This window comes from Gambusia affinis, linkage group LG03 (assembly GCF_019740435.1).
Source record: "Gambusia affinis linkage group LG03, SWU_Gaff_1.0, whole genome shotgun sequence".
NCBI classification, from domain to species: domain Eukaryota; kingdom Metazoa; phylum Chordata; class Actinopteri; order Cyprinodontiformes; family Poeciliidae; genus Gambusia; species Gambusia affinis.
In genome coordinates, this window is record NC_057870.1 from 7063059 (window position 1) to 7078862 (window position 15804).

Consider the following 15804-nt stretch of genomic DNA (forward strand, 5'->3'; position numbering starts at 1 on the left):
ACCCCAAAAGAAAACGCTCTACTCTGATATATTGGTTTTCACTGTGACTGTGGGTAAATATTGGCTGGAATTTCAAAGATTTTCCCTTCAAATGCGTAGATTTCTACTATAAAAGGAAAAGAGTTTATGCCAAACACTTTTGCTTGCCTTCACAACTCTAAAATCGAGTTCTGTTTATGTGCGCCGGCCGGCTAGATTTAATCGTGTTCCCCTGCAGGCAGGGCTGGGGGGCGTTGTGGTTGTTGTTGTTGTTTTCTCTCAACTGTCTGGAAGAATCTTACACGGTTAGGACGCAGGTCAAAACAGGATGCGTGTCCTCATAATCTCCATGGCGCCAGCAAAAAGCTACTGCTATCTCAAATCACAAAATATAACAAATCTTTCCAATTCATTTTTTTTTTCTGCTCATGCAGAGACTTTTTTTTCTTCTTTGCCGTACGTGGGAACGTTCAGATACCGCAGACTACTGCTGCGACCAGACAAAAGCGGAGTGACTCTCAGTCATGTTTGAATCAGGCGTCTCCAGCGGGCTGCAGCCGGCCGCAGTGAAAGCAGTCACCTTGAAAAGGACAGGAACGCCGTTATGAGTGGCAGCCATCTGTGTAAAAAGGAGCCGTTCTGGCACTCTCTAAATCAACACTGCGCCCGTGTCCGTCAAACTGCAAATGACGGTAGGCGCTCGCCATATGTGAGCGCTTTCCAACAAGCACAGTCGTTTCGTGGAGGAGGAGCAGTCCGGGAGCCTCAGAGGGACCCTGAGTTTACAATTTAGCAAATGGATAATGATAAATGTGGAGAATTACTGGAAGAATTCCATAATGTGGGATGTTGGGCAAAGCAAGGTACCCTATATCAATCCATTTGATTCCCAGCATTTTTCATTTCAGAAATTAAATGCATCGGTGATTTATAGATAGATGCAAGACTACTTTTGTCAGTTTTAGCTTTGATTTAGCTTGAAACTTCTTACATTAGAAACACATTTACTGCTACTATATTGCTGTACTATAATTTTTTATGGAAGAAAATATATATATATTTAAAGTAGATAAATAATCCAATTTCAAAAGTCACTTGTGGGGCAGTTATTGATACCTTTCTTCCTCAGTCTAGCTCCTAGATTTTCTTTGATGCTCTATTATCTTCAACTCACCCTGCAGGTTTTCTACAAGATTTAGGTCTATCAGGTCCGATAGACTGACCGTCTTGATTTAGGCAAATGTTTTGGATCACCACCCTGCACTGACCCACATTGATGTCATCACATTTACATTTGATGCTGTAGATGTGTAAAGTCTGTCATTTCAAGGACTTCACGATGCTCTGCACAGTAATGAGGTTTCCTGGGATCTTTGGAAGAAAATATGTTCACAGCATCACAAATGTTCCACATTTCTTAACAGTTGGCAAGAGGTGCTTCTCTGTGTTAGTTTCACGCCAAACCCACCTGGACTGTTTCCTGCCGAAAAGATTGTTAGTTGCATCTGGTTAAAGTACACGGTTCCAGTTAAAAATATGTTGACATTTGTGGTTGTGGGACAGAGAACCAATTGGCATGTTGTTAGAATCCGAAAATTGTTTTGGCAAATCTGGTGACCCCAGGATGGTAGTTTCTGCTGCATTTGAACAATAAGTGTTTTAATTATTTTAACCGTCTTTATTTGTTTGTGGTATCAAGATAGTAGCCAATGACGACAAGAAATAGAAATTTGTGTCACCGCATACTTATGCCCCTTGGGAACTGACAGTCGTTAACTGCATTTCCACTGGTCTTAAAATTGTGCAAATTTCAATTGCAAAAAAAAAAAAATTAATTAATGGAAACTCTGCAATTTCGAAGAAACTCCCCTTTTTCACTAAAACGTTGTTTGCGCTACAATGAGGTGGTGTTTCCACTGTATCAAAATTACTGTATGTCAGGAAAAAAAAACGCAATAGAAACACTCTTCTTTTTTTTTTCACGCCACGCAAGTCATGCGATCAACAACTGGATGTCACTGCTGGAGAAGAAGAAGAAGACAGCAGGGAGTGGCAGGAGTCTGATGGACATGGCTTGTTTTTTAATGAGCAAATGTCTGTGCGTTTCTTATTGACAACGTTTTGTGCACATTTGAAATGAAAACCCAGGTATTGATTACAACACACATGTTACCAGAAACTTGGACCAACTTAAAGTAGGTAAAGTATAAACAATACATTCGGTTTCCTTAATTTTAATTTAAATTTTTCAATATTTGATTTCTCCTTTGCAATTTTTCTTCCAACTGATTAAGTACACACAAAAATTAAAAGTCAGAGAAATCTAACCTTTGAGATAATGTTCCTGCAATAAAAGGTTCATTAATACATTTTTTGTTTTACACATCTTCATCTAAGCAGCCACCAACGATGTGTACCACCTCTATATTTGGAACCTACTAGAATTGCCTGTGACGTCTCTGGCACAGGATTGATTTCCTCTCTTGCCACAGTCCAGACTTGCAACATGCAAGTATTCTTCTCAGTGCTCGTCATCGATAAAGTGTACATGACGTTAACTATCGCGCTGAATATCGCTGGACTGTTTGTCTCTTTCAATGCCTGCATCGTTTAGCGGCTGAATCAATCTGCTGGTCTCTAATGGACTCGGCGTTGCTTACTCAGACGCTCGCTTACTGTATGTACCAACATGAGTCTGTGTCCAGGAGCAGGGACAAATGAAAATAGATGCAGCTGTAAAGGAGCCGGGATCAGGTTTTGTTTGAGGAATTACTGCGGCTGTCGAAAGGACTTACTGCAAGCATATGGCGAGGCGGAGCAGTTCTGCATATGCTTTTGTTGTGCGGCGGAATTTGTTTTGGGGGTTTTATTCAATCCGCTAACATTGTCAACCCCGCATTAATGAGCGCTGTGCATGCATAATTCACAAATTATATTGTCTTGCTGTCTGTTCGAGGCTTGCTGATCCAAGCGATATGCATGAATTATACCACATCGGATTCCGTGTTTGGGAAGCGTGTTTTAAGGGTTTCTGCATTATAATGACATACGACCTCTGTCGGGAAACAAATGGAGTCTGAAGCATATGTCTGAGAGTGTGGCGCCCTGGTACAAGACCAAATGAACATTGTCACCTTCCTAAAGTAATGGCCCAAGTCTTTTTATTTATTTATTTATTTTTTGCCACAATCATCTTTTGGCAAAAAATTACTTGGGTCATTATTTTAGGAAGGTGCAAGTATGTAATTAGTCATATTCCTTTAATGAGAACCTATTTTTAATGTGACTAAAGAAACTTCCTCCTTATCTTGAAGACGTAATTGCCAGGAAGTAGATAAAAATGTTCAATAAATCTGTTGAAGACAACTGAATTATTTACACTGCTCCGACAAATCTCTTTCAGGAGGCTGCATAGTAACTTAAGAACAAACACTTGAGAAGCGGCCTCGCCTGCTTCACTTATTGCCTGAGCATCAGAAAGGCTGTTCACACCAATGCTCTCTTTCAGATGTCAGAAACTTTGGCTGAAAACTTGAAGTGTTCTGACAGCGCCCAAGTATTTGAAGAGCACTGGCTTGCAGTGGTTTAGCTGCTCTAGCAGTCTGCAAGGCATATCAAAGGCGAAGGGCAGCGACTAGGTGGAATTAGCTTTTGACAGGCTCAGTTAAAAGGGCCTCCATATCCATCACTCTTTTCTCCCCACTCCCACTATCGACGTATGAACAGGAAAATTTGGGGGGAAAAAATGTATGATACGGAGTGATGGATCATGGGGATTTCCTCTTATCCCGCCGCACAAAAGAGCACAGGGGGGCGGGGTGGAGGCTCTGATCCAGAACGCTCTCTGGTGATACATCACTCATCTTCCCATCAGAGTTTAGAGGACGGAAGAGGTTGAGCCGAGCGTGCTGACATTTCGGCTCAAAGAGTTATCTAACACTTTTTTTTATTCTTTTTTTTTTTTGTGGCAAACCAACAACTATTCATCAGCAAACAGATGTTCAGTGTCCGATGAGAAAACTGTGTCCACTCACTCCGGTGTGCATTCTGAAACCATAACTTAAAAAAGTCACTCCCTTCACGTTACAGTGAAGTCTCCATGACCCATACAAGCTCAGCTTATTCACAGAACGTCTCCAGCAGGAAGGAATGGCACCACTGCACTCTTACTGTAACACGTTAAATAGGTACAACAATGCAGGGGTTACAATGTCTTTAAGACCTTTCCTTTCAATCTGTGGCGTTCTCTTATAGATTTGGTAGGTTTCTGTACCTCTGTCATCACATCTCAAGTCTTGATGTGGGGGAACAAACACCTTCAGTACGCAACAGCCTGAGAGAATGCAGGTGCTGTACAGAAGTACATTACAGGAATTAAATTGTTGTAGAATAGTGCTTCTTTCTTCCACCTTATACTTGTCCTTTTACGTTCTCCTCACCATATTTGAGGCCAGAATGTCTTATTGATGTCATCCCAAGAGCATTTGTCCTTTGAATTGTAGCCTATGAGAGTTGACAAGATCTTTCATTTTTACCACCCTATGTGCACGTTGCATCAATAAGAGGTCTCAAGACTGAGACCGATTACTACAACAGCTGACTGGCATCTCAAAAGCTCTATAAACATCAAAACTACAAGCAGAAGTCCTAGAAGTGTTGCAAAGGAGGCTTCATGGTTGCAGAGCATGGCCAAAGAACATAGAGAGAAATTCAAACCATCTCTTCCATCAATGGTTAATAACCATATCACCAACTCCAATGCCTCTCTGCCAGTGCTGTGAACCCCGTTTAACCAGGAACTCGGTGCACATCAACTTTTATGTGCAAGGCTCTGATGTGGCACTGTGTTTACTGACATGCTGGATTTTAGATTGATCGTCTCTGCAGCCTGATGAGACCCTTATGCTGCAATCAGAGCAGTGGTGTGAGGCAATGTACTAAGAGCATTACGTCATATCATTTATAGCTCCGCCTGCCCAGAGTGAGCATGGTTAGGTTGGCGCGACGCCTGTATGGCAGCCCTTCTTTCACAATGTTCAATAGATAGGTGGGTCCATGCCAGAGGAGAAGCTGCCACTGTTCCTACCAGGCTCCTTTAGGCAGTCAGTGAGCTGCAGATGCTGTGTTCTGCCACCATAATAAAGAGGCTCCACGGTCTCACAGCTGATTGTAACTGTACTCTCATAACAGGAAAATCTCATGCTCCATGATGCCTAATTGGGAGTGCAGCGCACTCTTGATGCATCCCAGAAGGCATCTTTAAGACTCTGTGGGGTCTATCCACATTCTGACCGAGTGTGAAGTCACGGTGCATGCTAAGTCCAGTGCGAAGGGAATCTTATTAAAGAGTCGGCACACCACAAAAAGAAATACCTCAAGAGTGAAAACGTTTCTTTCTTTTACAGCTAGGATCTTGGAGGGAAATCTGATCTTTAGCATGTGCATGTAGGCATGTTCACGTCGGAACAAAATGAGCGACCTTGAGTGTTATTTGACGGATTCTTGGCTACGTCACACCATGCGAATCTTTGATATATTCTTACACACAAAGCCAAAAGCACTGAAACGACTGTTTTAAAAAGAAGAATGTGTGAAAGTGTGTAGAAATGTGTTGCTGTTTTTTGACTGGCACAGGTTTTTGTACCTTGAAATTAGCTTGGATGTGATCAAGCATTGCTTAAGGCCAGCAGAGCTAATTTTTATTAATTTTTTTTTTTTTTAAAGGCAGGTAACTTTCACGTTTCAATATTTGCTGTCTCCTCCTTGTTTCTCTGCAAATACAGTACATACCAATGAAAGTTGAGTATGATGTCCTGTATCCAGTGAGGACCCTCTCAAGCACCCTGTCTTCATGAAAAGATGTAATTGCACAGTGTAGGTAGTCTGCACCCTCATCAGCATTTTGTGGTATTTCTTTGAACTAGTGAAGACTTTTTTTTTTTTTTTTCCTCTGGAAAAACGCAGCTTTCCTTTTGATTGCAAAGAGGAGAAATTTTCAATTAAAACGGGGGCGTGTGAAATTCCCCAGATGTAACTCTGAGCGCACAAGTTATTATCTCAAGGGGACACAGCAAATGAGTTAGTCACTTTCTTCCAAGTTAATTGTGATTTTAATTTTTTATTTTTTTTTACTTGAGCTTCAGGGAAGTTGTGGATGCAGGTCTGCCTTGACATCAATAATCCAGTCGTCAAAGTTGAAAAGTAATTGAAACTGTGGCGCACTGGAAGTGAAAAAAAAATAAAATAAAAATGGCTGATTAGTAGACCGCCATTAGAGGGACAGCTTTCCTGGTTTTCAGCCTCAAATCTATTCATGATTTTTCCCTAAGTAAAAACAAATGCTATATTGATGCTTTTAATTGTTTAAAGTGCAAATACCTTTCATTATCTTATCTAAGTAGCTTTCTCACACCATTCCGCGGTTTCCCTGCTGTTTTTAGCTGAGCTCTTAGTTTTAATCTGTGAATTGCTTTTGGTGAATATTTACCAACTTTTTATTCTGACAATTACATCATGTGGTGCTGTGAACTGACAAAATGCAACTGATACTGTTGTTACTACAACTGAGGGAAAGGGAATTATTTTAGCTTTAATTGAAACACTTGGAAAAAAGTACAATTATGTCAAGTATGACATAATTGTCTTTGAAAATGATGTTGCTATTGCAATCCAAGATGGTGGCATTTCGACCTCGGCTTTGGGAAAGGCAGCTCTAGTAAGTAAGCAATTTGATGGAAGTATTTACCATGTCTTGATAATTGTTAAAAAGAAAAGTAGATTGTGGAAAATGTTTGCTCATCCATATTTTTTTCAGTATCCAATTGTCTAAAAAATATTTTCTCATCTTTATTTGTCTGCCTTCTTTTCTTCTTCCTTCTGTCTCTTTTTAGAGGTATTGGTTTTGCTGGCTTTTAACCACTGAATCTATTCCCAATCAATTCACAGTAAATCCTTTTTTGACGCCCTATAAATGGCGTCAGACAGAGACTCAAAATTCTGAAAACCTGATTGAAAGTGTTGAAATTTGACGTGGAACCTTTTTTAGATGTTGCTACGTAAATATCACAGCAGTTCTGGGTTTTTTTCTTTTGTATGTGCTTGGCTAATAGCTGGGACTAAAATGGTGATCTCAGGACGCCTGATTGGAAAGAAAAGTCATCATGAATGTGTTCTCAAAAATTGAGCTCCTGGATTAATGCGAATGCACGGCCCGTTCTGAATGCATTAGTCATGCTTCTAGATGACTATTTGGCCAGCCTTTCAAATGTTACTTACAGACAAAATGAGCCAACCACTCAAAACATTCACAGGATGAAAAGCAGCTGTTATTGAAGGGTCAGTAGCGGGTGACACCTCAGCAACACACTGGCAGATAAAACTAACTTAACGGATCCACACTGTTTCTAAATAATACATCCGGCTCAGAGAAATAAACTTCATTGTCTGAAGAAAAGCAGCTCGAGAAAAGGCATTTTTACATTTGCAGGATGCGCATGCATTGCTGAAAATGGACGACAGCTGGCGTTTGTGTTTGACGCAGAATCCTATCGCTGACATTTCATCACACCTACCTGTGTCTGTCTGTTGCTGAGTCGCATTAGTCACCGAGCGATGAACTCCAGCTGACCCTCGACTGTCGACACACTCATTTGAGAGTCTATGAAGTGTCTATTTGTCACTGGAGGATACAGCTTTTAACCCTGGGTGTCAAACATGTCAGCCGCCCCTGTCAGATGGAGCATGCTACGAAGTGTGTATGAGCTCATCACAACCTTTCATCATCTCAGTCTGGGTTCTTGGCTCCTTGTTTCCCCGCTATGCTTTTTATTTGACCACTTATGGGGGGGAAAAGTCAGATGGCTAATTTGCAGTTTCCAAAACGTTTGACTGCTGAGATAACAATTTGAAAGCCTCTATCAGGAGGCTTGGAAACTTTCACCTGTTCTGTATTTGAACAGCATCTGGAATCAACAGCAGTGATTCAGCTCCACCAAGAATGAAGCGAGCTTTTAGATTTGGCGTTGAACTGTTAGTCGTACAGGAAAAAGGCAGGTAGAACGTTCCTCCTCTTACAACTCCTTTGGTTGTTTGCTGCTTTCCTCTACTCCAATTTATTTTCCTTTGAAGCAAAGCTCAAGGTGACGTGACATCTTCCTGCTATAGGCAACAGGCAAGGGAACTACTTTTGATAACTTCACAGTGTCTGACTTTAAGAAATAACTAAAACTGACCCTGTAAGGAAGCCCTGAAGGCTAAAGGGTGGCCAGTTTGTTTATGTCTTTTGTGTGCAACGCACTTGGTTCGAGTGTCGCTCAGGTACCATGCTGTAGAAAATGGGTTTATTTGAAATGCATCTTGCTTTGAGAAGACCTTCATGTGCCAGAATAAACTTCACCAATGTCTTTATTTCTAAAGCGTCACTATAGGTGCATTTTATCAAGCTTTGCATCTTTGATTATGTCAATTGTTTGCATCAAACCCAAGTTTACCCCCTTTATAACCTTTTATTTATTTGGTATTAAACTCAGACTAAATAGGAGAGCAAAATCCACTTACAAAACTTCTTAGACACACACAAAAAAATACAGTTTGTCTGAACCCTGTGGGGTTATTCCAGTCTGGGCTCAAAGATAAGAAATTGTCTCTACTGTTTTACTGCAGGGATGTTTTTCACGTCCTTTTTGAAGAACTTTATTTCATATATTTGTTTCTTTTTTGGTTTGTTTCTACTGTTTTACCAAATATATTTAGCTGTACAAAAACCACTAGAGAGAGCATGTTTACGGTTTAAAGCTTTTACACTGATGTTTTCCAGAGCCTCATGGAGCTTATTTGGCAAAATGGTCCACCAGCAATTAACTAACTGTTTGTACACAGACAATTAAATTAGATTAGCGACTGCATTCCCACCACATCAAAGATCTCTGTGTTAAGTGTTTCCACTTAATGATGCCGGCTGCATTTAGATGAAGGGTCACCTCCAAGTGGACTTTGCGAAAATGCAGACCAGAGGACCTCCATGTGGGATGTCACGAGAGGCCGCAGATTAAAGCAATTTTATATGGTGTTCAGTTTGGTTATTTTAATCATTGCCGGAATATTAAAGGCGACAGACTGTTAGCTAGGCTTGTGTTGCACCGAAGAAAGATCCATCCCACTCCAATGAATAAATCCAGACGTACTGCATGGACTGCTTTTAAATTTATGTAAGCAAACATTTACTAATCAGATGTGGATAGTTTAGTTTCAATTGTAAGCACAGCAGCTAATAATTAACGGATTATCATAAAACAAGTACGGTGGTACTTACAAGTTTGTAAATGCGGCTTGATTGTCTTTAGTTAATTTGAATCCTCACGTTTTCAGGTGTATAATAAATAACTTCAGGCTTTAATACTGATATTCATACAGCCATAATTCCTCCCTCTATCTAATATTTGTATAAATGTCCATTCCCAAATTGCCAAGAAATAATATACATTTGTAACCTTCAATACGCTTTTGCTATTACTCTATTTGGATATTTGAACATAGAGCTAGAAATTATTTAAATTGGTTGTTTTTCTGGCATGGACTTGATTTGTGAGTCCAGTCCAGTCCATAGGCTTAATGTGAGCCTTTCTCATCTTATCCAGAGCGAGTGTTGATATGACTTTTAATTAATTATCTTGTTTGAATGCCTAACCAGGAAACGATTGCATCAACTTTTTTTCCCTCAGAAAAATCTCATTGAGATGGAAAATGTGTCTTGCAAGAAAGTTCTAGTCATGACTGCCAGCAGCACAGAGTTTACAGAACCTTCACGTCAAAACGGACAAAGTTAACATTATCATAAATATATATTTTTTTAAATATTCCTCAATTAAATCATTTGCCTCAAAAGCATTCCCTGACACCAGCGCCTGTAAAATTCACGTTTCTCTGAAAATATTTCTTTCTGAGTTTGTTTCAGACTTCAGGCACCAAAAGTGAAAAGTAAGTTCTCACAACAAAGAATATTCTCCAGTGAACTTTCTATTTATTTATGTAGGCCAACAAAGACAAAGGCCGAAGTCCACGTTAAGGCCTAAATAAAAATGAGCTTAGTTAGAACCTGTCATAAAATCAAAGCTACTAAACCACCACTGCCACCTAGAAGCTCACAGGTATTAAAACACTGGATTGGCAGTTTGCTGAGCTCGTATATATTGTGAGTTTTTTCAAGCTGAGAAAAGGTTTCATCAGCATCCTTCACAACAGACTCTATTCCCTGCGAACGTTCTCGCAGCAACTTATCGAGTGTTTAAATTTTGAAGGAAATGCACCTTCGCCTCCCCGAACCTCCAGGCCCGTCCTAGTGCTGGCGCGTTTGATTAACTTCCCTCACACATCCAACCTGAATTAGGGTCACGAAGGTTACGGTGCAGACAGATGATATCTGTAATAATAACACTTCATTCCAGTCTAATATGGGTTTGAAGTAAGCAGGGAAAATTCAGAGGATTGAAGAGTCTGAAGGCCAGAAGGTTGAACAGAAATCGAAACTGTTTAACAAAAAGAAGAAAAAAAAAACCTCACTGAAATTCTTGCACCTCACATTTTTCCTGCTTCTGTGTTTTCATGCTTCCTAATATGTCACATCCACTTATAATTACCACTAAGCATCATTAGTCACTTCCTCTGTTGGGGGTCATAATGCTATGCCTGATTGAGGTACATTGTAAAACATTTTATAATACATACTTTATTTGCAATACTCGATTATGAAGTGGAATCTTTAGATGTAGTAAAAAATAAAAAAAATCATCGTGAGCACAGCCTGTTTAAATTTTTATAGCTTGAATATAAATAAGATGATAATTGCTCTTTAATTTTTATTCAGTAAAACAAATTGAGGCCTAATTTGATTCAAACAAACCATTTACAGTTTGGCGCGCGTCGTTTCCTGACAGGTTCCCCGACCCTCGAGAACAGCTCTGGAGGGTATTGATCTGCAATTTTATTTAAGTGCCAACTGCTAACTGTGATTACGCATATCCACATTTACAATTATCCACGAGTGGCACGTACATATATCCATACCCAGTTACCACATACACTTCCACACTAACTACACTCCTGCTATTGATTTTTTTTTTTTTTTTACACAGCAAACGGAGGGGTTGGGGATAAAGGACCATAGAGAGAGCATTACACAGCCAAGGGTTGTTGCCAAGGGAGACGGATAGGAGCTGCAGGGACTTAACAAAAAAACAATAAAATAGCATGGTACCAGCGTCCATGAGAAAGGCACCAATCGCCAAGCCTTATGTGGGGAGGGAACTGCATCACAGGCAGAAGAAAAATGGATTAACTCAAAAGCACTAATGGATTTTCTTTAGACCGGAGTCGTGGCGGCAGATCAGCGGTGAAGATGAGGGGGTTTGTTGGTCAATAGAGGTGTCACGGCTCGGGTCAGTCCTCCCAGACTCCTTCACTGCTGATACAGACGGTTTCAGGGAAAGAACAACAGCGTAGATACCTCTGATGGATTTTACTAACACAACAAATGCATGCGAGGGCACCTGCCTCCTTGAGTATTACAATATATATATTATATACATAAAAAAACACTAAGGTGTGTTTATCTATCCCATAAAACTCCAACAAAGTGCATTAAAGCAAGAAAAGGTCGAGATAAATTGGGGATATGAAAAGGTTTGCAAAATTAAACAACATTGCCCTTACAAAAAAATCCCATGAAAATTACATGTGACTTTCACATGTGATCACATGTGAAAGTCACATGTGATCACATGTGGTTCACACAAATTTTACATGTGAATGATGTGAATCACATGTGAAAGCACATGAATACGTGTGATTTTGGAACGTTTCGTGGTAAAATCACATGTGATTCACATGTGAATCACATATTTCCACATGTGACCCCATGAAAATCACATGTGATTTTCATGGGATTTTTTTGTAAGGGTGTAGAATAGCATCTCATTTAAACAAAGGCATCACAACAGAAGAAACTGTTCATTAGAATAATTAGAAGTTGCGAAAGACAGACGTCCCCCTGTCTTAAGCATCTCACGCCATTATATGACTATTTATGTGGCAGCAAATTAAATCGTTTTAAAAGTGATAACTATAGAAACTTAAAACACTGCAACTGACTCAAACATATTTGTGATGTACAAAGCCTGATATTTCCGGCTCAGTTGCGCTGCAAACATCCATTGTTACAACCATCAGGACGGCATTAGTGAGTCACCCTGGGTGACAGTTCCCTTGTTAAAATGCAAATGGGCGCTGACTCTGAATCGGTCCCACGTTTGCTGCTTTACGGCCAAAAATATTCCCCAGGGGAAAAGAAAAGCACCAGCTGAGCTTTAATATGTACCTGTAAAAACTAAACTTCAGCTTCGGCCTTCTCGCGTCCAAGAAGCATTGTTTTCCAAGCTGTATTTAACGTACCGATCGTTAAATAAATGCTGCCGGTTCAGCATGGGGCTTCTTTCCCCTTTTTCTGATATAGGTGGAGAAAATATTTTCCCAGCGATATTCTCCTTAAACAGTGTGCAGCGTGTTTCATTTTGGGGGTCATAGAGATGTTAATGAATGGCAGCATCTGTTGCACATTGTGGTGATAATCATTAGGACACAGTAGGTGATGGGGAGGCGGCGGTAGTTCGCGTAGCTGTACGAACATTAACATACGCTCTGGCCTTATGGCGCCACTGTGTCAGGATGCAGCTGCTGCGCCTCTTTACCCCAGCGTGACGCGCATTCCCAGACAGGCACGCTTTATTTCAAGAAAGGGCCCTGATTTGGCAGAGTTATTTTTTCTCTTATCTTTTTCTTTTTTTTTTCTTTTTCTACATGGCTTTGAGAAATGACTTTTCTGCTTCACAACCCAGAGCATGTAGTCGGGGATCACAACATCCCTCAGACTACAATCAATTATTTCTCTCTGCGCTGACTGATGCTTTTAAAGGTGACATTTATGCAGTGCCTGGTTTCTTATATAACTCTCTGTGCCATACACTCGTCGTAATAGGGATTTCTGGTTGTCACTAGTAACTCGCTCAGGACTGGGACTCGGAGATGTAGGTGGGTTTTATAAAACATCCATCCTGCTTTTTCACTCACTTCAAATAAGAACTGAAATAAGAATAGCAGTAGTAATGTTTAAGATGACAATAATATAATAGCGCTTTTAATAATGTTGGCAATTATAGTAAACTGATGATAGTTCTAATGATAATTGGGCTGCAACTTCAGATGTGTCATCAAGTTGCTCTATGAGATAAAGCTGTTAGTTCCCAGCTGTTTGCTACACCAGATAAAAGTTGAGTGGTGACAAAGTGTCTGCTCCTGCTTGTCCTTGCAGGGTGTAGTGGTGGACTGGTGCCTTTCTCCAGCAGTCATGTTTTAAGACAAGAGCACTGCCAATCAAGCTTGTATATGCGCTGCTCCCCCTTTCTCTCTATGTGGGCTAGTTATCATGGCCACCGTGTCGGTGGATAAATGGTTTTTCTGGAACAATCAGTTGCTTCTCCACCATTAGCATAGCTACACGAGCATGATTGACAGCGCCAAGACCTTCCACTTGGTTCTGATTGGTCGTTTCTGACTGGGAGCGGTGAATTTCTCCAGGAGACAAAAGTAGCACAGGAAGAAGTGTTAATTTATTTTTATCACTTTTTTTTTTTGTCTACTTGTAAATCACTTTTTTTCACACAGATTATCTTGGTCTAATTTTTTTTGTTTTTTTTGTTTGATGGTCTAAATTACATTTATTGTGGGAAAAAAAAGCCAAATCAGGAGAACTCTCAAATACTTATAATTGCAGTGTAAACGTCAATTCGGACCGCCGCATTTGATGAAAATACAACTTCCTCTCTGTTCTCTGTGCCGTCTAGGTGTGGCAGTGCGGGGGGAGCATGGAGGTCCTGCCGTGCGCCCGGGTCGCCCACATCGAGCGCACCAAGAAGCCCTACAACAACGACATCGACTACTACGCCAAACGCAACGCCCTGAGAGCGGCGGAGGTGTGGATGGACGAATACAAATCCCACGTCTACATGGCCTGGAACATTCCCATGAACGTGAGCCTCTCTTCACTCCACGCTTTAATCCCTACGCAGCCTTTGGCCGCCCCCTCTCCTCACATCTCACTTGTCCATTCAAACCCGCAGGCCAGGTGAGACGCCGATCGATAGAAATTCAAAATTCAGATTTCATCCTCCGTGACCTTCACACTGGCGGTGGGCCGAGTGAGGGGAAAAGAAGAGCTGAATCAGACGAGAGGAAAAAATAAGAAAAGAAAACAAACCTCATGTCAGTTTAGCATAATTGCCTTCAAGAGTCTACTGAGATGGGCTGCAAACTACTAAACAGCAGCTTTTATTAATGGAGAGTTTAGAATGTAATTCTAATTCCCTCCTTCGGCGCTGAGAAGGAGATGATTATAAATGAAGGACAGCTCAAATCTTAAAATGCTTCTTAAAACAACGTGTTGTCCTGAAAACTTTAATAAGCAGCTGCCGCTTAGTTATGTGTAACTACTATATTTACATTCATATGTATATACACTCTTCTGAAATGAAACCACATCAAAGCCAGGACAGAATCAGCAGATTCCAGCAGGAGTAGTGGAGGTACATAAGGGGAGAGTAAAAGGTGGCAGGTGATGCACTAGCCATTCCCGAACTCAGTGGCATGGCATGTTATTACCCCAGCTGTCCTGTGGCGGGGAGTTATTTTGTGTACTGTAAAGACCTAACGCTACGATTATTTCATCAAATCCCCTCCAAAGTCCCACATACACACTCACACGCCCTTGTTATTGTCTGAGGTGCCTGCTGAGAGCACAATTGCTTTGAATGGAGAAAGCTTTATGATTCGCCACAGTGGGCAGCCCTGAGTCCAAATACCAAACAGCAGCTCTGAGAATCTGAATGTGTGTGTTGGTAGCCAAGAAGCGAATGGATATTTCGAACTGGAATTCATTATTGACACAGACTTGAAGCGGGCTTCGGAGCTGGCCGCAGAAAAGGCATTTCTTGGAAACAGCATCTGGTAGCAGATTTGTGTGTTGCTGTGTGTATTAATCTCTTTGGATGTGGTGGCTGTGCATCCTAACTGGACCTACACCCATCCACTTTTTTCCACTTCCAATACCGATACAGATACCTGAGGTTTAGTGTCGGCAGACATCGATCCGTAACAGAAAAACAGAACTGAATTGACTCAAGATGTTTCGTTTTTCTAAACGGGTATAAATTCACTGGATTAAAAATTGATTCAGTTCTGCACTGGTGTTTTGTGCACCAGTGCAGAACACTTTCATACACCATTAGCTTCACAAGGTTGGTCAAACATGTCAAAACAACTTTAATTTGTTCAGTCAGCGCAAACACTAGTATAAAAGCCAGTGTAAAATAAATGATAAAGAAATTGAAACTGACAAAAACAATAGGTTGACTACGTTGGCCAAATATAGTCAAAAATAAACTGCAACAAACCTTCTTTTCACCGGTTCAGAAAGTGCAATTAGGGATTCTAAAAATATTGTAAAAATAAATAATAAAGCATGACGTCGCTCAGAGCACAAAAATAGAAGTGGACTGAATAGATCTACCCTTATGGATTGGGTATCACCAATACCCAATGTAGAACTATTTTCATATTCTGGACTTATACAGATATTGATTTTGGATTGGTGCACAATGCATTTATTTCCATATGAGTCCACATTAATGCAGCACATATTGATATGCACATAGTGTGCAGGCATGCGTGTGTAGGGGTGTGTGGGTGTGTGTAGGCGTGTGTGTGTTTGTGTGTCAGAAT

At 40.6% G+C, this 15804-nt stretch overlaps 1 protein-coding gene across 3 annotated transcripts in view; it reads left to right on the top strand.

Moving 5' to 3' along the window:
• Window positions 1-15804, top strand: part of galnt9 (polypeptide N-acetylgalactosaminyltransferase 9) — a 116903-nt gene that overhangs the window by 89123 nt on the left and 11976 nt on the right. For all 3 annotated transcript variants that reach the window (XM_044110754.1, XM_044110753.1, XM_044110752.1), the window contains one exon: window positions 13872-14057. In XM_044110754.1, coding sequence (XP_043966689.1) covers window positions 13872-14057 — 186 coding nt within the window. The remainder of the gene's footprint in view (window positions 1-13871; window positions 14058-15804) is intronic.